The sequence below is a fragment of the Megalopta genalis genome, unplaced genomic scaffold, assembly GCF_051020955.1.
Source record: "Megalopta genalis isolate 19385.01 unplaced genomic scaffold, iyMegGena1_principal scaffold0097, whole genome shotgun sequence".
In the NCBI taxonomy this organism is placed as follows: Eukaryota; Metazoa; Arthropoda; class Insecta; order Hymenoptera; family Halictidae; genus Megalopta; species Megalopta genalis.
In genome coordinates this window covers 477,667-504,327 of record NW_027476166.1, presented here as the reverse complement: position 1 = coordinate 504,327, position 26,661 = coordinate 477,667, and the positions used below count along the sequence as shown (strand labels likewise).

The 26,661-nt window shown below is 33.5% G+C and overlaps 1 protein-coding gene across 1 annotated transcript; it reads left to right on the top strand.

Moving 5' to 3' along the window:
- The first annotated feature begins 9,887 nt into the window (after positions 1–9,887).
- On the top strand, positions 9,888–25,994 carry LOC143262211 (uncharacterized). Its single transcript, XM_076528081.1, has 3 exons — positions 9,888–9,983; positions 11,091–11,783; positions 25,859–25,994. Exons 1-3 carry the CDS (start codon positions 9,976–9,978, stop codon positions 25,992–25,994), a joined length of 837 nt encoding a protein of 278 aa, XP_076384196.1. The 5' UTR covers positions 9,888–9,975.
- Positions 25,995–26,661: the final 667 nt, after the last annotated feature.

Sequence of the window (26,661 nt, the reverse complement as noted above, 5' to 3'; positions counted from 1 at the left end):
TTACCGTAAATAACCAGACCCTGTTTAGTCCCGGTAGGTTCTGCTTTCCCTTGCAAATCATAATTTTCATCAAGGCTCGGTGCGAGCCTGTTTACAATGGTTCCTTCATTGACTCATTTGCACTGGCTCGGCCTAATCCGCCGCTTCTCTTTTTTTTTTTAATTTAACCGAACGAGCCAATCCTTGCAAAATCCGTATGACACGACCGGTCATCGCAGGTACATGTGCTTACCTGATTGCCGGCAGCGGTGGCTAATGGTTTTCCACGGGAGACGTTTTCATACCTGGCGCATCTTTTCCGGTAGTATCCTTTTGTCATTGTTCGTCCTTGCTGATTAGGACGTTCTGTCCTTTAGCAAGGACAGTATAAATAGCCTGCCGATGTCAACGGAAACACTCATTCTGTGATCAGTGCAGCAACAATCAGCAATCAGCAAACAGCAGTGATCAGTGCGAAGACTTCGGCGAATCTTCTCAGTTAATTTTCCCAGTGAAGCATAGTGACAATTTCTTAGTGAACTAAAATGGCATGGTACGTACATTTTTGCTATATTTTTCCGCGAACATTCTTCAGTCACTTGTTTTGACTAATGTTTTCCGTGTGTCGGGTATAAGAAAGAACAATTTATTTTTACGAATTTAAATATTTATAAATAAAATATATTTTTCATCGAGACACGAATCAACCTCTAGTTTGGCCGGATACGGAGAATTCTCCCTAATTGATGCTCGGATAGTGCACGAAGATGGACAAGTCGGGAAGAGGAGATACGATTATTCAAATTTTTGTAAATTGAAATCTTGAAAATTATAACATTTAAATACTAGATAATTTAAAAAATGTACATTTAGAAATCGAAGAACTTAAAAATCGTGAATTTGTAAATCAAAGAATTTAGAGATTGAAATCTTAAAAATTAGATCATATACAAATCAGCTAACTTCGAAATTGTAAATTTATAAATCAGAGAATTTAAAAACCGTCAATTTGAAAATCGGACGATTCAGACATTGGAATCTTAAAAATCAGAAAGTACAGAAACCAGATAATTTCGAAATTATGAATTTAGAAGTATGCGCATTGAAACATCGTGCCATTCGAAACGGTTGGATCGAGAAATTGCAAGTTTCTCGGAACGGAAAAATGTGTTTAATCCTGGCGTATAAATATTTCCAATTTATTCGCTTATAAATACGAGTCGTCTACAAAGTTGTCGATTCACCGATAACTATAAAAACGAGCCGCGAGGCTCGAGTAATCGTGTCTCCTCTTCCCAGATTGTCCATTTCTGTGCGTAATCCGAGCGTCAGTTAGGGAGACATTACTGTATCTCCAAACGTTTCTGCAAACTTCATTCGATTAAAGCTTCCGTCGTTTAATATACCGTTTAATATTACTATACCACACGCCATCAGAAGCTGCAAGATACGTGCATACTAATTAATAGTTTCTTTTCGTTCAGTTCCAGAACTACAACTGAATCCTGCATTCAGTGGGGCTCCATAAATGGTGGAGAAATCGAGTTCGAGTCTCTGACGGAGAATACTTTGGAGGGAGCATTAGAAGTAATAAGGAAAAGCTTTTTCCCCAACGAGAGCATCTGCAAAGGCATAAATCTGTTATCGGATCCTTGTAGCGTCAAAGCGCTCGAGGAGGTGTGTTTGGCAGTTACTAGAGACGGTGTCAGCCTTGTCGCAATCGAAGTCAAGACTCAGAAAGTTGTTGGTGTCGTTCTCAATAAAATTAAGAAAATAAAAAGAGATGAAATTGACCCGCGGTGGTTGTGGGGGCAACCACCGTACGATCGACTTCCCCCGATCATCAGGCATCCTCCTGAAATGACTTGGCTTGAGAGCTTCAGAGAAGATTGTGAACATCACACGGCCAATGCCTACCTAGATTTGATGATTGCTATAAACGACCAGATAAATTTATTCGAATATTATGATGTTGATTGTATTATGGAGTGTATGTTCCTGGCTACGCTGCCGGAGATGCAGCAGCAAAATATTAGCGAGAGCTTAGTGTGCTTGTCCGTGGATGTTGCCAATGCGCTGGGTAGTGGAGAAGATGTGAAAGTACCATTAGCCGATACTGGAGGTGATAGTATAATCCGTCATTACCTGGGCGTACCGAAGTTAGTGACTGCCGTCATGACTTGCAATTACGCGCAGATCATCGCGAGGAGGTGCCGCTTTAAGGTCTTTAAAAGGATCAATTACAGGAACTTTGGCTGGGATAACGTACCGTTCCGCGAGAGAATCGGGGATGAGCATCGTGACTTCACTGTAGTAGTCAAGAAAATAAAGAACTTGTACGATTCTTAAACAAGATATCGCGATATCAAGAAAATTATATTTTATTTAGTATTTACGTGTGTTTAGCACGATTACGATAATATAATTTTGACCGAAGTTGTCAATTATTATCCTCGAAATTATCTTTGGAATTATTAATTTTGAACTTATCATCTTCGAAATTGTTATCTTCGACATTGTGATCATCTTCGACATTATTATCTTCGAAATTATTATCTTCGAAGTGATCCTAGAAATAATTATCTTTGAAATTGTTATCCTAGAAATTATTATCTTTGAAATTGTTATTCTATAAAGTGTTATCTCCGAAATTGTTATCTTTGGAAATATAGATCTCGAAATTATTATCCTTGAAATTATTATCCTTGAAATTATTATCCTTGAAATTATTATCCTTCAAATTATTATCTTTAGAATTATCATCGAAATGATTAAAATAACACCAATTGACCAAAATATATTCGCTATGCATTGCTATTGGAATCTCGTCGATTTATCAATCGACTTATCAATGAAAAGTGTAGAAATAAAACAATGAAATTTATACTTTTCTGCCTGGTTACTCGTCGTTTAAGCCACTTCATGAAGGAACGGAGATCAGGCACTCGCGCATTTGCATCAACATTTGCATTGTTGCGGCGCAACGCCGACGTAAAATAAATAAAGCAAATCGCCGAGAATTCCGGAATTCATAAAGTTCGCACGGAATCGCAGTTATTCTTTTCTGATTATTATTCATGGTCGTGATGAATAAGTCGCGTCCGTTCCTTCGGAACCAACATCTTTTTCTGTGAAATATCAGCGGAACGATGCCGCCGTAGAAACAAATTGGAAATATTTATACGCCGGGATTAAACACATTCTTCCTTTCCGAGAAACTTGCAGTTTCTCGATCCAGCCGTTTTGAAAGGTACGATGTTTCAATGCGCATACTTCTAAATTCACAATTTCGAAATTATCTGGTTTCTGTAGTTTCCGATTTTTAAGATTTCAATTTCTGAATTGTCCGATTTATAAATTCACGATTTTTAAGTCTTCTGATATCTAAATTAACAACTTTGAAATCATTTGGTTTCTAAATTTCCTGATTTTTAAGATTTCAATTTATAAATTCTTCGATTTTTATGTTATTTGATTTTTAAGATTGCAATTTATAAATTCTTTGATTTTTAAATTCACGATTTTTATGTCATTTGATTTTTAAATTTAGAATTTTGAAGTCATCTGATTCCTAAATGTTTTAATTTTTGAGATTCCGATTTCTAAATTCTTCGATTTTCGAATTTGTAATTTTTAATTTTTCAGATTATGGTACCTAAATGTTTCGATTTTTGAAATGCGATATCTTGATTGTTATTTCGGAACAGTTTGTATTCCAATCGGCGATCTATGGATTATTGTAGAGTGGTTTAAACGACGCCGTTATTAACACTGTCCGGAGGTTTGTCGTTTTCACGTTCGAACTAGCCAGCGGTTAATCGAACCTTGGTAATGTCCCGCGTACACGCGGAATTAGAAACGTATAATTCCAATCCAATTCGCCTGCCACGTTGAATTTCATTTACACCGGCGCGACGGCGGTTTTGGTGCGTCCGATTTGATTAGCAGTAACAATTCGGTTTACTGCAGTTTGTTTAGACGATTTAGATTCAATGGATTCAATCCGCGAAGCCGCTCCAAAGGGAAACCGAACGGTTCGCACGATTAGCACTTTTCTTTTCGTTATTAGCTATTGTTATTATCTTGTGTTATTATCCACAGCTTGGTTGTGTTAAATACAAATTGTCTACGTCGATCGCGACATACAAATACAATACTCTATAATATGACCGAATTTGGCTTCCGATGATTCCACCATTTTGCATTTGAATAATGATGTTTCGTCATAAATTTATAAAATTCTATTGCCATTATTAACAATTGATCTTACTTTTCGTAGATTATTATTAAAAGAACAGGATTTGGAACGACTTTATCGCCTAATAAATGCTCTGTGACGAAAGCTAACCCAAAATCGACAATTACTGTTTAGCAACGTACGCTTTCAAAATATGCAAATATCATAATTATACAAAGTTCTCGCTATTAATAATTGTGGCTTGTTAACAATTGTTGTTGTGATAAAATTGTTCGTAATTCATTGTAAATATATTGTCAACAATTGTTGCTGTAATAAAATTGTTCATAATTCATTGTAAATATAATGTTAATAATTTGTATCATTTGTCGTAGACAAATGTATACAAATTCTTGAGCAATTAATAAATTCTCAGTCTGCTTCATTGATAACAAATTTTGCAGTATGTTTTCAATTTCTTTAAAAATAAATATTGACGCAACGATAAAGAAATGTTCAGAATTTTATGAATATAATACGATGATAAATAAAAAGGGAAGTTTGTAAATACGGATATGTAGTTACAATAGAGGAATAATCAAAGTGGTGCACACATCCGATTGACTGCTGCGTTCTCACTGTAATTTCCGATCCGCGTCGCGATCTAGTGGATTAACAGAAGCTTGCGGTCTCGTGTTAAAACGGATATTAACAGACTGCAACTAAAATAATCAATTAAACCCCTTTAACAGAATTGCATGCAGACGTGAATCCTATTAGCGGCTTTGCTCAGCCTCTAATACATTCGTTATGTAACAGAGTTGCAATCATTGTAGAGAGGATAGCGAATTACATGTTTTTGAAAATCCATTGCTTGAATTTTGAATAATTTCCGTACACAGAAAATGGCATCAAATGGTATAAAATAGCATAAAATTGCCTAAAATTGCATAAAATGGGATAAAGTAGCATAAAATGGTGTAAAATGGCAGAAAATGGCAAGGAAAGCTAGTAGATCACTGTTTTTGGTCCCAATGGAAAGAGGAGACTTCATTCTATCAGATCATAGTCATTTCAATCGCTATGAAAAGTTTAAATTATGAGAGAAATGTGAATTTGAAAATAACCAAAAAATTACCATCTCTACTTAGAATGGGGGGTCTTAAAGATACAAAGGCACTAATACTGAATAATCCAAACGGCGCGAAAGCTAAGATTTCACCCTTTGAAATGTATCTAAGGACACCATTTTATAGTTTTTTTTGTTAACAAAGTTACGATATTTTGAATTTCAGGATTTCATTCGGAAGAGAATCCAAGGTGCTATACGATGGCAAACAAAAATCATAGATCAATATTTTCGGGCTCATTCGAAAGGGGAGACTTCGTTCGTTAAAATAATTGTGAACTAAACAATTTTTTGAACCACTCAGACGTATGCGAATATGAGAAATCGACAAGACGGAAACATTTGTATTTACAGTGCAGGGTATTAACGAAATAAAATTTATTAAACAGAAGAATTAAGATGCTACGAAACTGGAAACTTGGACTTTTAAAATGAGTCGAAGAACACCACCCTAAAAAATGTTCGCCTAGAATTCCACGACCTCAGAAATCACACTAACCTTGGACACTTTTTTTCAAAACTGCCATGAATTGGCAACAAAATATCGCAGATCAATGTTCTTGGACTCGTTGGAAAGGGAATACTTCGTTCCACAGAATCACGGTGATTTCGTACGCCGGAGAAACGTTTCGAACATATTAGAAGCACGCGAATTTGAAAAACGACCAACAATGTTCCATTTTCGCTTATCGCTCGAGTTCCATCGAACCATTTTTCGTTTCGTGCGATTTATGGTGTAGTGCCGGCAGTGCACAGAGCCAAAAATATTCGCGCCGAATCGGAAATGTGATTATCATGTTCGCGCGACCCCCAGCCGCCGAAATTCAATTGGTCCAGCAAGTTTCGGTTGATCCAGCAAATTAGAACTTGGTGAAATATCGTTGGCGCACTTGTAACAATGACACGGAGTCACTAGAGCTACAGATGATAGCGATTAGGGCAAATTTCGCAGGAGTTAGACGATTACGCTAGTTCTGGCTTGTCGTCGACGGATAATAAAACGGATAATAAGAGCACGCGTCGCGACGGATAATTTACGATTTTTCGATGATTTTTAGCGCTGGTTGACAAGAATCGCCGGTACGAATGTCGGACAATTTTATTTCATAATTTTAATTGCTCCTGGACAAAATATTCTCCTTTTTATTTTCTGCACTGTGAAACTGCCCCTTTAACAACGACATCCTGATGTTATTCTATTTTCTTGTATATTCATCAAATTTATCAGATATTAAAATAATGTGTATAATAAAACGTGAACTCTTTATCCCCTTTTCCTATTTTCTTTTAGAGCGGAACAGCCCTTTTTTAATTGCGATATGTAGATGTTACCTTATTTTTTTATATGTTTTAAAAAAAATAATATTAAATTATATGTTATTAAGGAATTTTCAATAAAAGCAAAATGTCGAAGAATTTTCAGAGTTGTTCAATACTGTTGATAATCAAATTTCATCAATTTATTTTGTCAATTGATTATACAAAAACTTGAAATATACAAGCGAATATTTACGCTAATTTTACGCACAAAATTCTCGACATATGTAAATAACAATCTCAATCGCCTCTCACTTCTCATTCATCATCCGATCATTGAATACATTGATCACGCATCATTCGTTTCCGCATTTATACTAATTATACAATTTTAATAAAAATAATCCCGAAAATATTAAATAAATAATTAAAAATTATTTCAATTATTTTTTTCATTCTTAACACACTCAATACATAGCTTTCTTATTATTAAATAAATGAATTTCCTTATATATCAAGTATGGAATTGTTATGTGTACAGTAAATTCTCCCTAATTGATGCTCAGCCTTAGAAACAAAAATGGACAATTTGGGAAGAGGAGATACAATTATTCGAGCTTTGCGGTTCGTTTTTATAGTTAACGATTGCCACCAACTATAAAAACGAGCCGCGAGGCAACGAAAGCATTCTTTTTGAAAGAAAATTGCTGCTATATTTTTAGACATAATCATTTCAAATTTATATTTATTTATATGTAAAATAAAATTTGTATTCTAAAGATTTCTATGGAATTTCCAATGAAATAATCATCAATTATTAATTAATTGATAATGAAACAAAAATTGAGACAATCTTCAACGAAAAATTTTAATTCTGACCAACGATGCCCTAAAATATTGGTAGCGAAATATATTTCTTGAAATGAGGGACTCGACGAAAACTCGCCTGCGACTCGACTTTTGGTGAACAGATGCGGACGATATATAATACTGTAAAATACTAAAATGTATAAGGGAGAGTAACGTTTTCACGAAAATACTGCTTCGCACGGATAGATCGATATTGTCTACAATTCATCATCGGGAGGACAAGCGCAATACAAATTGAATCATTCGGAAATCTTAATCGTTTCTCATTGGTTTATTTTGAAAATGGTGTTTTTTTTATTTTAAAAAATTTAATTTATTATTTGTATAATATTAATAATTATAATTATACATTTATTATTTAGATAACGATAAGTTATGTACATGATAAAAATTTCACTGAAATCGGTTGACCTTCGTACGAGCTGTAAATAATTAATGATCGCAAAAATCGCACTTTTTATCAAGAAGTGTGAGAAATTTGCAATTTTTACAATCTTTTAACGTTTGTAACTTACCATTGCGTTAAACGATTTCAATGAAATTTTCAGCATGCGTATAACTTACCGAGATCAACAAGACGCATTTTTTACATTTTCGTTAGATTTCATAATATAAACATCCTTTTTTATTTTTAAATAATTAACCTTCATATTTCAAAAGAAGTATTCGAAATTTATAGATTTTATCATTATTAATAAATATAATTAACTAATGATATATATTGAAATTATTTATAAATATTTTATTAAACATTCATTAGTTAAATATCTCGAAGTTCGAAAAATCGGCAAAATCGGCAAAATTAGCCTAAAAGTGATCAAAAATAGCTTCCTCAGATAAGAAAGTTAAACAACGAGAGACTTTTACTTTGTTTTGTCATTCCAAGCATGTAATAGCAAAATTGAAACATTGTCTATTATACAGGTCCCTCTATGATCTAAAAAAAAATTCAAATCGTCTACTCTAATTTTAAAAAAGTTAAAATTGCGCCTTGAGAAGTGTTCGAATGTCAGTGGGACTCACTGTATACATATAGCTGATGGCCGGTCTCGGCGACCAAGGGTTGTATTCGCGAGGCATTTTCACGCCCGGCATCTTTTTCGCCGGCATTGTTCGTCCTTGACGAATACGAGTTCTCTGTTCTTCAGCAAGGGCGAAATAAAGAGCCCTCCCAAGCATTGGCGGATTAATGCGTACTGGTGCCCGAGGCGCGATACAAAATTGAAATCCCTAATACGCTATGACACGCTATGACAAATAGAGCGATTATTAAAAAAAGTTTTATTTGAAAATAAAAACTTTATTTATGGCATTGAGAAATTAATTTCAATAACAGCTTTTCTGGACTTTTGCTAGTGCACAGTCGAATGCATGTGTAGATTTCAGCTAGCGACTTGCGTTCATTTGTCGCATATGCATTGCATTTATATCATTTTACTACATGAAATAATATCACGTTGTTCGTTTCAACAGACAGCTGTTATATTATGTATAAAAAAATAAAATACTACTAATTTATCAATATGTAATTTAACCAAAGTAATACATGTTTGCTGGCTTTAAATGGACTTACATCATTTTCATAATTAATCAATTGTAATAATCATTTAATTTCAATTATGAAATTTTAAATATCATTCGAAATATATTTTCTATTAATCCATATAATTTTGTTTATTAATAATTACAATAAATAAAATAGGAGTCTCGTTTCTTATTTTGAACGTTAAATATATTTATATATTGTTAAACTTAAAATAAGATATTGTTATTATTTATTTACTCTCTTTATGTGGCGGTGTTTTGAAATAGTCATGATGCACAGGCGTTACATAATGTAATAACTGTTTCATATCCTTATATTTTTCGTATGTAACAGATCTCTCGGCATCGCTATACAAAGATGACATTTGAAAACATTAATTCCACTTGGATATCTCCCGCATCACTATACCTGCAGGAAAATTCTTCATACCATCGAATGCCCCCTTTCATGCTAAACAACTTTTGTAGGAACATGTTTTCGATAACTTCACCCTGTAAATATATCCAATAACAAAGGTACTGTAAATAACCAGGCCCTAATTAGTCCCCGTAGGTTCTGCTTTCCCTTGCAAATCATAATTTTCATCAAGGCTCGGTGCGAGCCTGTTTACGATGGTTCCTTCAATTGACTCATTTCCACTAGCTCGGCCTAATCCGCCGCTTTTCTTTTTCTTTTAATTTAACCGAACGAACCGATCCTTGTAAAATCCGTATGACACGACCGGTCATCGCAGGTACACGTGCTTACCTGATAGCCGGCCGCGGTGGCTAATGGTTTTCCACGGGAGACGTTTTCATACCTGGCGCATTTTTTTTCGGGTAGTATCCTTTTGTCATTGTTCGTCTTTGCTGATTAGGACGTTCTGTCCTTTAGCAAGGACAGTATAAATACCCTGCCGATGTCAACGGAAACACTCATTCTGTGATCAGTGCAGCAGTGATCAGTGCGAAGACCTCGGCGAATTTTCTCAGTTAATTTTCCCAGTGAAGTATAGTGAGAATTTCTTAGTGAACTAAAATGGAATGGTACGTACATTTTTGCTATATTCTTCCGCGAACATTCTTCAGTCACTGGTTTTGACTAATGTTTTCCGTGTGTCGGGTATAAGAAAGACAATTTATTTTTACGAATTTAAATATTTATAAATAAAATATATTTTTCATCGAGATATGAGTCAACCTCTATTTTGGCCGGATACGGAGAATTCTCCCTAATTGACGCTCGGATAGTGCACGAAGATGGACAAGTCGGGAAGAGGAGATACGATTATTCAAATTTGTAAATTGAAATCTTGAAAATTAGAAAATTTAAATACTAGATAATTTAAAAAATGTACATTTATATATATAGAAATTGGAGAACTTAAAAATCGTGAATTTGTAAATCAAAGAATTTAGAAATTAAAATGATAAGATTTAGAAAATTTGGGAAGCAGATGATTTAAAAATTTGTAAATTTAAGAGTCGGAAATCTTAAAAAGCGTAAATGCAGAAATCAAACAATTCAGAAATTGAAACGGTAAGAACTAGAACATTTAGAAACCAGTTGATAACAATTAAAATTTCAGAAAACTGAAAAATCGTGAATTTATAAATCAAAGAATTTAGAAATTGAAATCTTAAAAATTTGATCATATAGAAATCAGCTGACTTCGAAATTGTAAATTTATAAATCAGAGAATTTAAAAACCGTCAATTTGATTTGAATTGGAATTGGAATCTTAAAAATCAGAAACTACAGAAACCAGATAATTTCGAAATTATGAATTTAGAAGTATGCGCATTGAAACATCGTGCCATTCGAAACGGATGGATCGAGAAATTGCAAGTTTTTCGGAACGGAAAAATGTGTTTAATCCTGGCGTATAGATATTTCCAATCTATTCGCTTATAAAAACGAGTCGTCTACAAAGTTGTCGATTCACCGATAACTATAAAAACGAGCCGCGAGGCTCGAGTAATCGTGTCTCCTCTTCCCAGATTGTCCATTTCTGTGCGTAATCCGAGCGTCAGTTAGGAAGACATTACTGTATCTCCAAACGTTTCTGGAAACTTGATTCGATTAAAGCTTCCGTCGTTTAATATACCGTTTAATATTACGTGCATACTAATTAATTGTTTCTTTTCGTTCAGTTCCAGAACTAATACTGAATCCTGCATTGAGTGGGGCTCCATAGAAGGTGGAGAAATCGAGTTCGAGTCTCTGACGGAGGATACTTTGGAGGGAGCATTACAAGTAATAAGGAAAAGCTTTTTCCCCAACGAGAGCATCTGCAAAGCCGTAAATCTGATATCGGCGCCTTGTAGCGTCAGAGCGCTCGAGGAGCTCTGTGTGGAAATTGCTAAAGACGGTGTCAGCATTGTTGCAGTCGACGTCAAGACTGGGGAAGTTGTTGGTGTTGTTCTCAATAAAATTAAGATATTGAGAGATCATCCGATGCCGAGAGATCCTGTAACTAACCCGCGACGTCCGTGTGGGCGCCCACCGTTTCGTCGACATCGCCCGGTCCTCTGGCGACCTTGCCAAAAGAGTTGGCTTGAAAGATTCAAGGATAATTGCGTACATCACCGGGCCAGGGGCTACGTAGATTTTCTGATTGCTATACACAGCAAGATAAATTTATTCAAATATTATAATATTGATTGTATTATGGAGTTGATGTTCCTGGCTACGCTGCCGGAGATGCAGCAGCGAAAAATTGGCGAGGGCTTAGTGTCCGTGTCCGTGGAGGTTGCCAATGCGCTGAATAATGGACAGCAAGTGAAAGTACCGATATCTGACACTGGAATTAATAGCGTGATCCATAATTTTCTGAGCATACCGAAGTTAGTGACTGCAATCATGACTTCCAATTACGCGCAGATCATCGCGAGGAGGTGCCGCTTAAAGGTCTTGGAAAGGATTAATTACAGGGGCTTTCGTTATAGTGACGTATCGTTCCGCAAGAGAATAGGGAAGGAGCATCGTGACTTCACTGTTGTAGCCAAGAAAATAAAGAACTAATCGACGGTTCAGAAGATATCGCAATGTCAAGAAAATTATATTTTATTTAGTATTTGCTTGTATTTAACAGGATTTCTATAATTTCGACCGAAATTGTCAATTATTATCTTCGAAATTATCATCTTTGAAATTATTAATTCTGAAATTATCATTTTCGAAATTGTTATCTTCAAAATTGTTATCTTCGACATTGATATCTTCGAAATCATTATCTTCGAAATTACTATCTTCGAAATTATTACCTTCGAAATTATCCCAGAAATTATTCTAGAAATTATTATTTTTGAAATTGTTATCCTAGAAATTACTATCTTTGTAATTGTTATTCTAGAAAGTGTTGTCTCCGAAATTGTTGTCTTTGGAAATATAATTCTCGAAATTATTATCTTTGAAATTATTATCCTTGAAATTATTGTCATTAAAATTATCATCGAAATGATTGAAATAACACCAATTGGCTAAAATATATTCGCTATGCAATCTCGTCGATGTAACACTTATCAATGAAAAGTGTAGAAACAAAACAATGAAATTTATACTTTTCTGCCACGTTTCTCGTCGTTTCAGCCACTTCATGAAGGAACGGAGATCAGGCACTCGCGATCGGGCACTAATACTAAATAATCCAAACGGCGCGAAAGCGAAGATTTCACCCTTTGAAATGTATCTAAGAACACCATTCTACAGTTTTTTTTGTTAACAAAGTTACGGTATTTTGAATTTCAGAATTTCATTCGGAAGAGAATCCAAGGTGCTATACGATGGCAAACAAAAATCATAGATCAATACTTTCGGGCTCATTCGAAAGGGGAGACTTCGTTCGTTAAAATAATTGTGATTGCGTTTGCCAAACAATTTTTTGAACCACTCAGATCTATGCGAATATGAGAAATCGACAGGACGGAACCATTTTTATTTACAGTGCAGGGTATTAACGAAATAAAATTTATAAAACAGGAGAATTAAGATGCTACGAAACTGGGAAATTGGACTTCTAAAATGAGTAGAAAAACACCACCCTACGATATTTTTTAACGAAGTTATGGTATTCTGAATTTCGAAAAATGTTCGCCTAGAATTCCACGACCTCAGAAATCACATTAATCTTCTATACTTTTTTTCAAAACTGCTATAAATTTGCAACAAAGTATCGCAGATCAACGTTCTTGGATTCGTTGGAAAGGGAATACTTCGTTCCACAGAATCACGGTGATTTCATACGCCGGAGAAACGTTTCGAACTTATCAGAAGCACGCGAATTTGAAAAATGACCAACAAAGTTTCATTTTCGCTTATCGCTCGAGTTCCATCGAACCATTTTTCGTTTCGTGCGATTTATGGTGTAGTGCCGGCCGTGCGTAGAGCCAAAAATATTCGCGCTGAGTCGGAAATGTGATTATCATGTTCGCGCGACCTTTACGAAGGCGGCTGGCCACCCCCGGCCGCCGAAATTCAATTGGTCCAGCAAGTTTCGGTTGATCCAGCGAATCAGAATTTGGTGAAATATCGTTGGCGCACTTGTAACAATGACACGGAGTCACTACAGCTTCAGATGATCGCGATTAGGGCAAATTTCGCAGGAGTTAAACGATTACGCTGATTCTGGCTCGTGAGCACGCGTCGCAACGGATAATTTACGATTTTTCGATGATTTTTATGTCGAAATTATGAATGTCGGACAATTTTATTTCATAATTTTAATTGCTCCTGAACAAAAAATTTTCATCCCCTTTTTATTTTCTGCACGGTGAAACTGCCCCTTTAACAACGACATCCTGATGTTATCCCATTTTCTTGTATATTTTGCAAATTTATCAGGTATTAAAATAATGCGTATAATAAAATTTGAACTTTTTATCCCCTTTACCTATTTTTTTTTAGAGCGGAACAGCCCCTTTTTAATTGCGATATGTAGATGTTACCCTATTTTTGTATATGTTATCAAAATTCTCATGACATTAAAAAGCTGTTTATAACATAAATTAAATTTTTCATGCCTTCCTTACTTTCTTCAGGGTGAAACTACCGCCTTAATAACGATGTCTAGATATTACCTATCTCCATGTTTATTTCTAAAATTTTACCGTATATTAATAAAATATTTGCAGTGAAAATTAAATGTTTCATCCCTTTTTATTTTTCGTAGTACGAAACTACCCCCTGAATGAATGTGGTATCTTGTAGATGTTTCCCTCTCTGCATAATTATTTCTACAATTTTATTGGATATTAAGAAATTACTTCCAGCGAAAATTAGATTTTGCACCCCTTTTTATTTTCTTTGAGATAGAACTTCCATATTTTTAAAATTGCACCAGATATTAAAAAAATTTAAGATAAAAATTTAAAGATATTAAAAAATTGAATTTCTTTCCTTCGTTTATATTTTTAAGGGTAAAACTATCCCCTCCTTGCTCGAATGATATATATTCGATATGTACTAAATATTCAAAAATATGTTACAATAAAAATTGAATATGTTGTCATTTAAAACAATGCAGTCATATAATGTAACAAATATAAATTTTCTGTCTCGTGTAGAATTTATTAACGACAGAGTATGCTAATCAACATGACAATGAAAGAAATCGTATTTCAAGGGGTTAATTACGTCGGAGAATCTGTACAATTTTTTCTCCGAGGAATTTATAAATAGCCCGAGGCTATACGAATATTAAAAACTTTATAATGAAGGGATCGGAATAGTTGAATTTTGTGGAAGGGTAATTATTCCTCAGACGAAGTTTGGTTGTTGACAGGAACAGCGATTCTTCGAACGAAATTTAAAATAAAAATTGAAATATCATAAGAATTTTATATTGTTCAACATTGTTGATAATCATATTTTATCAATTTATAATGGTAAATAATATAAATTATAACAATAGTAAGTTCTAGCCAGACCACATAGCTTATGTTAATTTTATAGCAATTACAATTTGAACGACACCAGTTAATGTTAGATTAATACGAATTTTAATTTCAGCAATGCTAATGCGAAAATTTACAGCAATTTGAATTTCGATGATATTAAATGATATGTTATTAAGGAATTTCAATAAAAGCAAAATGTCGAAGAATTTTCAGAGTTGTTGTATACTGTTGATAATCAAATTTCATCAATTTATATTGTCAATTGATTGTACAAAAAATTAAAATATACACGCGAATATTTACGCTAATTTCACGCACTATATTCTCGACATATGTAAATAACAATCTCAATCGCCTCTCACTTCTCAATCATCAGCCGATCATTGAATACATTGATTTTCACTTCTCTCGCATCATTCGATTCCGCAGTTATATCAATTATACAATTTTAATAAAAATAATCCCGAAAATATTATATAACTAATTAAAAATTGTTTCAATTATTGTTTTCATTCGTGATACACTAAATACGTAGCTTTCTCGTTATTAAATAAATGAATTTCCTTGTATATCAATTATGGAATTTATATACATCCATATTTCGGTTTCGTGAAATACTAAATAGAATTGATTCTCATATTATACAATAATTGAATTTTCGAACGTGATAATTATGGCATGGAACTCTTGGGAATTATAGCTGTGTTTGATTATTGAAGCACATTAGCGAGCCGAGAGATGACCAAGCAATATTAATTATAATTTCGAAAGTTTTCTTTTCGAAAGAAAATTACTGCTATATTTTTAGACACAATTTTTTTAACTTTATATTTATGTATATATGTACAAGAAAACTTTAATTCTGAAGATTTCTACTTAATTACCAATGAAATAATTATCAATTATGAATGATTTGAAAATTAAATAAACATTGAGACAATCTTTAACAAAAATGTACGTGTACATATCCATTTATTACTAATGATTTTATTCTCCACGATCTTCATGAAACTTCTTTGAAAATAGGTTTTAATAATTATTTCATATAAGTTCGTAACTAAAATAAATATTATAATTAAAATAAATATATTTATTTATGGAAAATGTTTTCTGTTCTTGATTTTCACGTAACTTCAACCAATGTAATATTTAATTATCATTACACATAAATTCAATTTAAATGAATGTTGAAATAATCGTAAGAATAATACGCGGTTGTATTTGTTTATAGAAGGTGATTTTCTCTCGTTAATTTTCATCGAACTGCAGAGGAAATAATAATAATAATAATTATTATTATGAACAAATTTCATTAAAATGGTTCCCAATTATTAAAAGGAGAATACGTTCGATAATGAATTTCTCCTGACGAATTGCACAGAGATTATTACAACAACAAATGTATGTTTTATATAGACATGTAAAATCAGTGGCCTAATCGAAGCTTATCAAACATTCACGAAACCAGTACGAAATAATCCTTGCGCTGATAGCTGGCTCATTATCAATCCATCAAATCCATAATCCCCTATGCAACAAATACGACGTGAACTCGAAAGTCGATCATTCTCTTTCTCGTCGATCAATACCGTTGAGAGTTTCGCAAAATTTTCCGCGAAAATCTCGCATCAAACATAATTCCGCTATTTGAGTTTAGTTAAATGTGAATTCGAGCCGAATGATTTCGCACGATCCATCAAATGATAAATGTCGTCGACTGTAGAAATACTATACATTAAAAAATCACAGCAGAAGCTCAATGATTGTAAGAATCGTTGTAATACATGGCAGAATTCCGATACATGCAAAATACAATTAAGAAGAAAATGATAGAAATATTAGAAACTTGACGAAATACAATAATCAAATATAAAGATAGTAAAATGTAGAAACTATATAAATTCAGTAATCAAATGTAGATATATTCAAATATGGATACTATTTATTATATATTACTATATATATTATATTTATTATATTATTATATTATAATATAGATTATTAATATACAACAAATATAAAATTTACTGAATTTTTGAATTCATGTAGCTTCTACATTTTAGTATTTTTATATTTGGCTATATGTATAAACAATATAAATAGAGTATACGTAATAAATAAAGAAATATTAAAAATATAAAAACTGCACGAATGTAATAATCAAATATAGAAATACTAAAGCCATAGAAACCACTAAAATGCAACTGGCGAATATAGAAACACTAAAATATAGAAACTACGTAAATGGAATAGTCAAATACACAAGAACTAAAAATTTAAAAATTATGAAAGATGCAAAATAGGGGAAAACTATAAAAAAAGACCGGTGTAAGTTGTGATTACGAAAAATATAGAGTCTACAGAAAATGCAATAGTCAAATATACAAGTACTAGAAATTTAAAAATTGTAAGATATGTAAACTGGGGGAAAACTATAAAAAATACCCGCTGTAAATCGTGGTAGTACTAATATAAATGACAAATAAAATTAATAACTAATTACCAATGATCAAATATAGAAATACCAAAAATTTTAGAAAGTGTAGAAGATATAAAATAGGCGGGGAATATAACAAACAATATTATAAATGATAAAATTTTCGTTATCATCATTTTACACTTTTAAACATTACACGAAGCAAAATTGTGTAACTTAACAAAAAAAAAATTATTGTGTGTGTATTATACTATTTTCTATATTTAATATACATATAATTGGGTTGATGGTTTTAATCAATCATCTTCTCCTAATAGCATGTAATTACAGTCGCATTACAATATTCATCATACTCCAATCACAATCACAAATGGCGAGTTCTAATTACATTACAGCCAATATCGTATAATATTATATGTACATAGTCACCTTGTCACCGTCCACTCACCACAAACCACATCCAGTCTCTCACGAAATCAATATTAGCTTATAAGAAATTTATATTTCGACAACAGGAAACAATAATACCTCTCATCATATTAGTTTATGTCAATTTAACAGCAATTTGAATTTTAACGACACTAATTAATGTTAGGATAATATGAATTTTAAGTTCGAGAATATAATATTTTAATATATATAATAACATATATAATAATAATTTAATAATATTTTTTGTAGAGAACTTCAACTCTCATGATATTAAATAATATTTTTTGTTCAGGTATTAAAGCTCCAATAATATTGAACGGAATTATAATAACATCGATACGAATTTTATATTAAATTTATGGGATATATGATGCTCAATGTTATATTTTCATATGATATTGTTTAAAATTGTCTCATATTGTTCTTTTTAACAATGTTTGTTATATGACGTACAATGATTATTTATTGATATCACATTTATGAGGAATTTAGATATCAATAATTACTATCGCATAAATAACGATAACTAGATTGTTGCATCATTAAAATATTTGAATAATACAACGAGGAACTCAAATTTCCATGATTTTAAATAATGTTTAATTTATTAGGAATTCCAGGATCAATAACATTATACACAATGTAATCGTACTAAACCATTCTTATTAGGTTAATGCATAATTTAATACGGTAATAATGTATTAAATGCTGCAGCAATAAAAAAATATAAAAAATGTAAATTTGATAATATTATTAATTATATATATTTTATATATAAATATATATATATAATTAATAAAATATTATTAAATTAACATTTTTTATATTTTATAATATATAATTATAATTATGTATATATATATATATATATATATATATATATATATATATATATATATAATTATACTATATAATATACAATATAATAATTTAGTATAATATACAGTATAATATATATATGGTATATAAATATATATATATATTATACTGTATATTATACTAAATTATTATATCGTGTATTATATAGTATAATTAAATACATTTATACTGTATATCATACTAAAAACTGTACATTATATATAATATAATGTAATACATTAAATACTATTTCTAGTATTTTACATAATTGCCAAAAGCTGAGTAATTAAATTATGTTACGTTCGCTATCAGCATAGTTATATTTATTGTATTTATTGCATTAAATACATTGTATCATCTTACGCGACATGATGAAAATGCCGCCAAAGTGAAGGCATCAATTCTCTAAATATCATGCTATGTGCTATAATTTTAAATAATTATATTCAGAACATTAATATGACGTTCTTTATGCTGCGGGCGAACGTGTTAAGCAATGATCCAAACGCCACGGGTTGAAATGACCTCGACGGTCCATAAACCAAAAATAATATTCTTCGTAATTGATCGCATTTTTTAATTCGAATCTTAACCGTTAGAAGCGATACGCAATTTCAATGCGTTCCTTTTAACGCTGCCAAAAACCTGTTCCCAGTCACGTCCCACCAAAATTGATATTCCCCGTCGTCGCCACAAATTTCCAATAAACTCGCCGCACCAACAGCGCCGCCGAAACCGAAGAAGGAAAACTCGATCGACACTCGCGTGTTTCCCGGTAACGAATCGTCGCTTTCGCCACTCCAACCACGAGTGCAAACACTACGTGGCTGCATCACCGACACCTTTAGGTGCTGGATCGGGGTGGGGTGGGGGGTCGTCGTTGGTGTTCGCTAAAGGTTGCCTCTGTGTTGTAAATAAACGGCGCGACCCGATCGTACTGAAGATAGAAGCAAATCATCCAGCAGGATTTCTGGTTTCCTTTAGTTCCGTCCCCCTCCACCGCTTTCTTCCGTACCTTATGGAGCATAGCAGTACTATCCCCCCCCCCAAAAAAAAAATTTGCCGGAAAGCGATATTCGGAGTACGTATAGACTAACGGTCGTAAGACGTTGCCCGCGACCATCGAAACCGTCTTCCGACGGTTAATCCGATACATGGAGTTGCGAAATTTCAGCGACACGGTTGTTTTTATGTTTCTGGTCTCCTGACTTCTGCGAACGGCGGATTACGATCGCCGGATATCCATCTCGGTGGACGTAGAATAAAGCAGACCCGATTTTCTGAAGCTTCGCAGATTATGGTATTCGGAAATAAAAGAATTTCGTAGCTTGCTTTCAAGAGCCTTTTAGAGTGTAACGTACGGAGAATCTTCCCACGAATTTTTTATATTCCCTCCTGAAGGCATACGCCAGGCTGGCGCCAGCCAGCCGGGGATTCATTTGTATATCGCGAGTCGAGTACCTCCGAGAGAGTACGACGACGAACATTTCTGGAGTCGGACCACATAGGATCATCCCCACTACCATTTTTCCACAGAAAAACTGACTATATAAAGGGCCCAAACGCGACCGGGAATTGGGCTAGTTTCGAGTCATTCGTCGACGCGGAAACATTAGTAACATCGAGTTTCAATTCTTCTTCCGCGAAAACTTACTTACAGTTGTAAAACCCAACGCGTAATAATTTAGTTTTTACCAGTTTTCTTTGGTTTCAAGTTTAATCATTTCCACCTCCTGTTTCAAACCAGTAGTTGGTATAACCCACCAAGATATATCTTAACCGCTCGAGGTATATCTTTATTTCTTTTCTAACCCTAATATCAATTTCTCCAAACACCTTATCCTAATTTTAAAGGTAGCTACCCGTGTCGAAATAAACATCGGCTGGTCTACGCACCTCATCCAAAAATTCCAATTACATGCAACCTCCGGCCACCCAAACTGCCTGGCCCTCGGCTCGTAACAAGAGCATGATAAGACGAGTAGTATTGTGGTCATTTAATCCTGAGATAGTAGCGTCTGAAAGCAGAGGAACTTAAATATTTTTGATAAATTATTTTCGTTTAATTTTAAATAGAATCGTACGTGTTTTGATGAAGGGCGAAGAAACGAATCCAACAAGTATAATGATTGAATACTTTCGATTGTTTAACCTCGATATGTTTGCGTTTGAAAGTTGATTACTTAATGTTTCGGACACGATATTGTTACAAGAATTATATCTCTTTTTTAATGTTTATGATAATATTGTTACGGCGACTTGTCCAAATCAAGTGGCTGTAATGTGAAACAGCCCTGTTGTGAACACCTCCTTAAAGAATAATAGAAGAGAGGGGTTGCCACGGAGGTGTGTTATCAACGGACAATCGAAGAGTCGGGATCGGACCGTCGAGCGGTCCAAAGATCTCAAACATAATTGAATTGAGTTGTATTATAGTTTATGTACTTTATTGTAAATAAAATGCCGCGACGCGAAAGAAATGCAGTAATTCGCAACAATATTATTGAATCAATTGTTTTCTCATATAATAAAGCACTCCTTAAAGTAAGTAGAAACATAAATTTTGTTTATTTATTGCACATGTCCTTTTGTATAATAAGCGATAAACAAGATAGTGACGAAATTTAACGTCACAAAAATAATCGGACAGTCCGTAGGTATAGGTGAACTAGTTTTTATCGATGGTATTATGGATAAAATGAAATATTTGGACATTTTTTAAAGAAAATTTAATTACAAGTGTTATAAATATGGGTGTACGTACAGTTTTAAGTTTTATTAGGACAGTGATCCTAAACACAAGGTCAGAATTGTACAGGAATATTTGTTAAACAATTGTCCAAAAGTACTGCATCCTTCTCCTCAATCGCCTGATTTAAATCCAATTAAAAATTTATGGGATCAACTGGACCACAAAATTCGTACAATACTTACAAAGACAACAACAAAGATAAAACAACGTTTGTTAGACGAATGGAAACGAATTTCGTCGGATTATTTAAATAAAGTCATCTGTAACATGCCCAAGCGATTACATGAAGTAATAAAACAAAAGGGTCAACCGACAAAATATTAATATTATGATAACGTGATTAAAAAGATTTTCATTTTATATAAAATTAATGTAATTCATTCACTGTCCGAATATTTTTGTGACGTTAAATTTCCTCACAATCTTGTTCATCGCTTATTATACAAAAGAACATGTGCAATAAATAAACAAAATTTATGTTTCTACTTACTTTGTATGAGAAAACAATTGATTCAATAATACTATCATAAACAATAAAAAGGAGCAATTGTTCTTGTATCAATATCGTGTCCGAATATTAATGCGAGTCACTGTATATATTCATTATACTCGTTGCATTTGTCTTTCGATGCTCTACAAGAATATCGGTAACAATATACAGAGTGTTGTATAAAAGTGTGCTGGAAACAGGAGTAGTCCTCAGGAGTAGTATCTTTTTTTCAGATACAAATATCAAGCGGATTACGAAAAAAAAACGAAAAAATGGACGTCGGATCTGTTGTACATACGAAAACCACACAATGGAGCGATAGAAAAAGACATATCCCTAGTTAACAATACATATGTAACAATAATTTAAACAATATTTATAATTGATTATGTTTTTCTTATTACATTGTCTATAATCATATTGTTCATAACTGATAATATTCTTTATTACTACTTTAGACAATATATTTGTACTACGTGACCTATAATATTATTTAAAAAAAATTGGTTAAGTAAACATTTTTATCACAATTAAATACAAAAATTACTTAACACGAAGATCGTCGTATGAAATTTTATATTCCAATCATATAATTGTAGTCAAAAATCGTAGGCAAATATTGTAGCTAAAATAGAAAAATATTGACATCCACAAAAAATAAGTACTTGGTCAATGAAAATATATAAAGTAAAATGTACAACTAAAATGTTTAGAATAAAATGTTCAAACAAACTGTTCGATAAACATGCTTAAAATAAAATGTTCAACTAAAATGTGTAAAATAAAGTATTCACAACCAATATGTTTAAAATGAAGTGTTCAAAATAAAATGTTCAACTAAAATTAACATCTACGAAAAATAAGTTCGAAACAATGCTTGTGTACGTCGATAGCGTCTGGTGTCGCATTTCGTATCGACAGCGCATTCAAATTCAGGAAACCTCGAAAACATGAAAACACCGATTTTCATAAAAGTCGCACGAAGTTGTGGATTGTGGCCAACTCTTTGAGCGAAAAGTGCGACGTGTGGCGTCGGCTGTCATCTGTCGAAGGAACGTGCAAACGTCGGAATACAAAAATTCTCCCCTCCACACTCTCGCCGATCCCATCGCACACTCTAACCGCCATTTCTGGCGCGGCTCCTATCGGGTCCCTTATTTCGTCGACGAAAAAATGGGGAGGTGGGTGAACTGGAAGAATGCAGTCTCAAGCCTCCGCGACCTAACCCAGTGAAATGAATTGGAGGATCGTGCCCCGACCGTGAAAATCGACGCCAGAAAAATATTTTCCTGGCCTTCGTGCTCCGGGCAACGAACGATGCCGATCTTTTGCGTAAGCCGCTTCCAGATATCTCGCAGAGTCGCTGAGATCGCTCGGTCCCCGAAAAATTCCGTTGGAAAAGTCGTTCGCCCATCGATAGCAAAGATTTCTCGCAGACGGAAGTGGTCACGATTTTTTTTCTTGCGGATTTTAGGGTCGAAGGTTTAGGTTAGGTGGACGGGTTTTTATGGAGCTTGGTGGATGGCGTATGAAATGGAGGGTTCGGGGTGTAGTGAAAAAAAAAGATTGCAAATTGAATTGATATTTTATATTGCTAGTAATAATAAAATTTTTTATTTCATTAAAAAATCATTCAAATAATTCGACAAATTATTTATTTATTATTGCAAATGATAAAAAAAATATTTATTATGCAAATAAAATGTTATTTTTCATTTGGGTTTTAGAGAGGGACGAAAAGATTTAGAATACTATTTGCGCTGATATACATATGTATACTTAGTGAATAAATTTAGGATAATGTAAATTAAAGGGTTGGAACTTGAGTTCCAATATATCAATTACTAAAGAATTGAATTTGTATTACAAAGTTTCAATTATTTAAATCTCAAAATTTTAATTTTTTTAATTTTAATTTAAATATTAAGTTACACTTCTGCTTATGTCTACATGCTCCTATGTATTCAATAAATAGATTTTGGCTAGATTTTCTTTCTAATGTAAATTAAGGGTTGTTGACCAAGGTGATAATTACTGAAGGGGTGAATTCGGAGTGCATAGTTAATATTTAAAATAATTTCGAAATATTGATGAGTATTGATTTATTTTTGTCAATAGATTTAAGCTAGAACTCCATTTCCTTATAAATTTAAAGGTCCAGGGTTAATGACTGACGTGTATTAGTTACTGCTGAAGTAAATTTGGGGTGTAAGGTGAGTATTTTAAATTACTGTGAAATATTCACGAATGCTGATTTCAGTCAATAAAGGTCCGGCTTCCCTTTTCGATGTGAATGGAATGGTCGAGGGTTAATGACCGATTGATCGTGGGCAAAGTGAACATTTACAATCATTCCGGAATATTTCTGCATGCCGACGTATTTTTATAAAATCGACTTAGACCAGGTTTGCTAATACATTTCTATTAAATACGTTAAATAAATTTAAGTTAGCTTTCCTTTATTTTCTGAATCAGGGCGCCGAAGCTTGATGATAAAGATATCAACTATTGAAAGGGTGATTTTGAGGTGCAAAATTGACAGTTAAGATTATTCTAAGACACTCCCTGCGCTCTGATAATATTTTCTTGTCTACACGTATTCTGTAAGCAAGGGTTCGAGGTTCCCCTCTTGTACACAAGTTACCCAAAGGGGTGAGTTTGGGGTGCAAAGTTGGCAGTTTGTATTATTTTGGAAAGTTTGTTGATACTAATATTATTTATGTCATGTAAATTTCGGCTGGGTTCTCCTCTTTTTAATGTAAATCAACTGGTTGCGGGGCGGTGTTGTACATCTAATTTACAGTAGGGACGAATTTTGGGGTGGAAAATTCACATAATTTTCGGAAGCTCGCAGATACTTACATATCTTTATTATGTAAGTTCATGTTGTACTTCCCTTTTAATATAAATCGGGGGATTGAGGGTTGAAGCTTCAAATGTTGATTGCCGAAAGGGTGAATTAGGGGTAGAAAGACATTTCAAACATTTTAGACGAATGATTCATTTCAAACATTTAATTGTAAACATTTTAGTTGTGTGTGTGTGTGATTATTTTAGATGATCATTTTAGTTAAACATTTTAGTGAAACATTTTATTTGAAACGCTTAAATAGAATGTCCTTTTGAAATGAATTTATAAACGCGTCTGAAAATATTATAGAAATTAAAATTTCAGAAAAATTAGAAGTCAGTGATGTTTTTGATGAAGCCGACTTACAATTAGAGGGTTCAATGATCCCTTCGAATGCCCGAAATATCTCTCTTAAGATGGAATTTTGCGGATCGGCATAATGGCTGATCTAATTTCACCGAATTACTCGCGCGACGGATTCTGGGACGATATGGGATTACCAAATCGCGTAATAACCTAATATTTCACCAGACTTCCCTCAGTCACGATGACAGTTTTCCATTTTCCTGGGCGCTTATGCCGCGAGAAAATACACGGGGTCGACACCAGCGCGAATGTTTAAATAAAAAGCGAGCAACGAACGCTTTCGGACCGCTTGTTGCTGATCGAGTATGTATAATTACCCCGACGTTATTGATACTTTTGGACCACGTTCGTAGTGTGCAATTCATTTTATTATTTACTTTATTAACGTCGATCACAGAAGTTACTAGGTAAACTGAAAAGTCACTAGCGAGGCACGACAAAATTGTCCATCAACTTTTAAAATATTTTGACCAGAAGTTTGCATAAAAATGGTTTAGTGATTATGAATAATATAATTTATATTAAATTTTTTAACGACGACCGCAGAAGTTACTAAATCAACCGAAAAACCACTAGCAAAATGCTGAAAAATTATCACAATCAACTACCAAGAATATCCGATTATTTTGCATAAAAATGGTTTCGAGACAGTGATTAATAATTTCTTAATTTTACTAATGCTGACCACGTAAGTTACTTGTTAGATAAACTAAAAAGTTAATAGCCAATGTTATGTTAAGAAATTAGCATAATATTAAGATGATTTATGGGAAGAGCGAATGTTTCAGAAAGTAAGATTTGCCTTTATACATGTACTCACGACTACTCTCGAAAATAGTCTGAGCACGAAAATGGGCACCGGATACATTACGATGACAGTCAGCTCCATCAACCGTGTTACGGCAGCGAGAGAGAACAGGAATGCGGTTAGAATCAGAAGTATCACCAGCTTCAACAGACCTATGATTGCCTAGAATTATAGTTCTGGTCATTACAACGTCATGAAAATTACTGGCTACCACATAAACGTACCCGCATAAAAATAGAGTCTACGACCTCCTCGGAAACTACGTAAACCCTCGCACCCTAAATTCACCCTTCTAGTAACTGATGCCTTAAACATACCGCACTCAACCCTTGCACGCATATTGGGAAGCTAATTTACGACACATTTAGTCAATTATTTTTTCTAAGAACGAAGAAATATCTTGGAATAGTTTAGACCGTAGTCTTTCTACCCCTAATTCACCCTTTCGGCAATCAACATTTGAAGCTTCAACCCTCAATCCCCCGATTTATATTAAAAGGGAAGTACAACATGAACTTACATAATAAAGATATGTAAGTATCTGCGAGCTTCCGAAAATTATGTGAATTTTCCACCCCAAAATTCGTCCCTACTGTAAATTAGATGTACAACACCGCCCCGCAACCAGCTGATTTACATTAAAAAGAGGAGAACCCAGCCGAAATTTACATGACATAAATAATATTAGTATCAACAAACTTTCCAAAATAATACAAACTGCCAACTTTGCACCCCAAACTCACCCCTTTGGGTAACTTGTGTACAAGAGGGGAACCTCGAACCCTTGCTTACAGAATACGTGTAGACAAGAAAATATTATCAGAGCGCAGGGA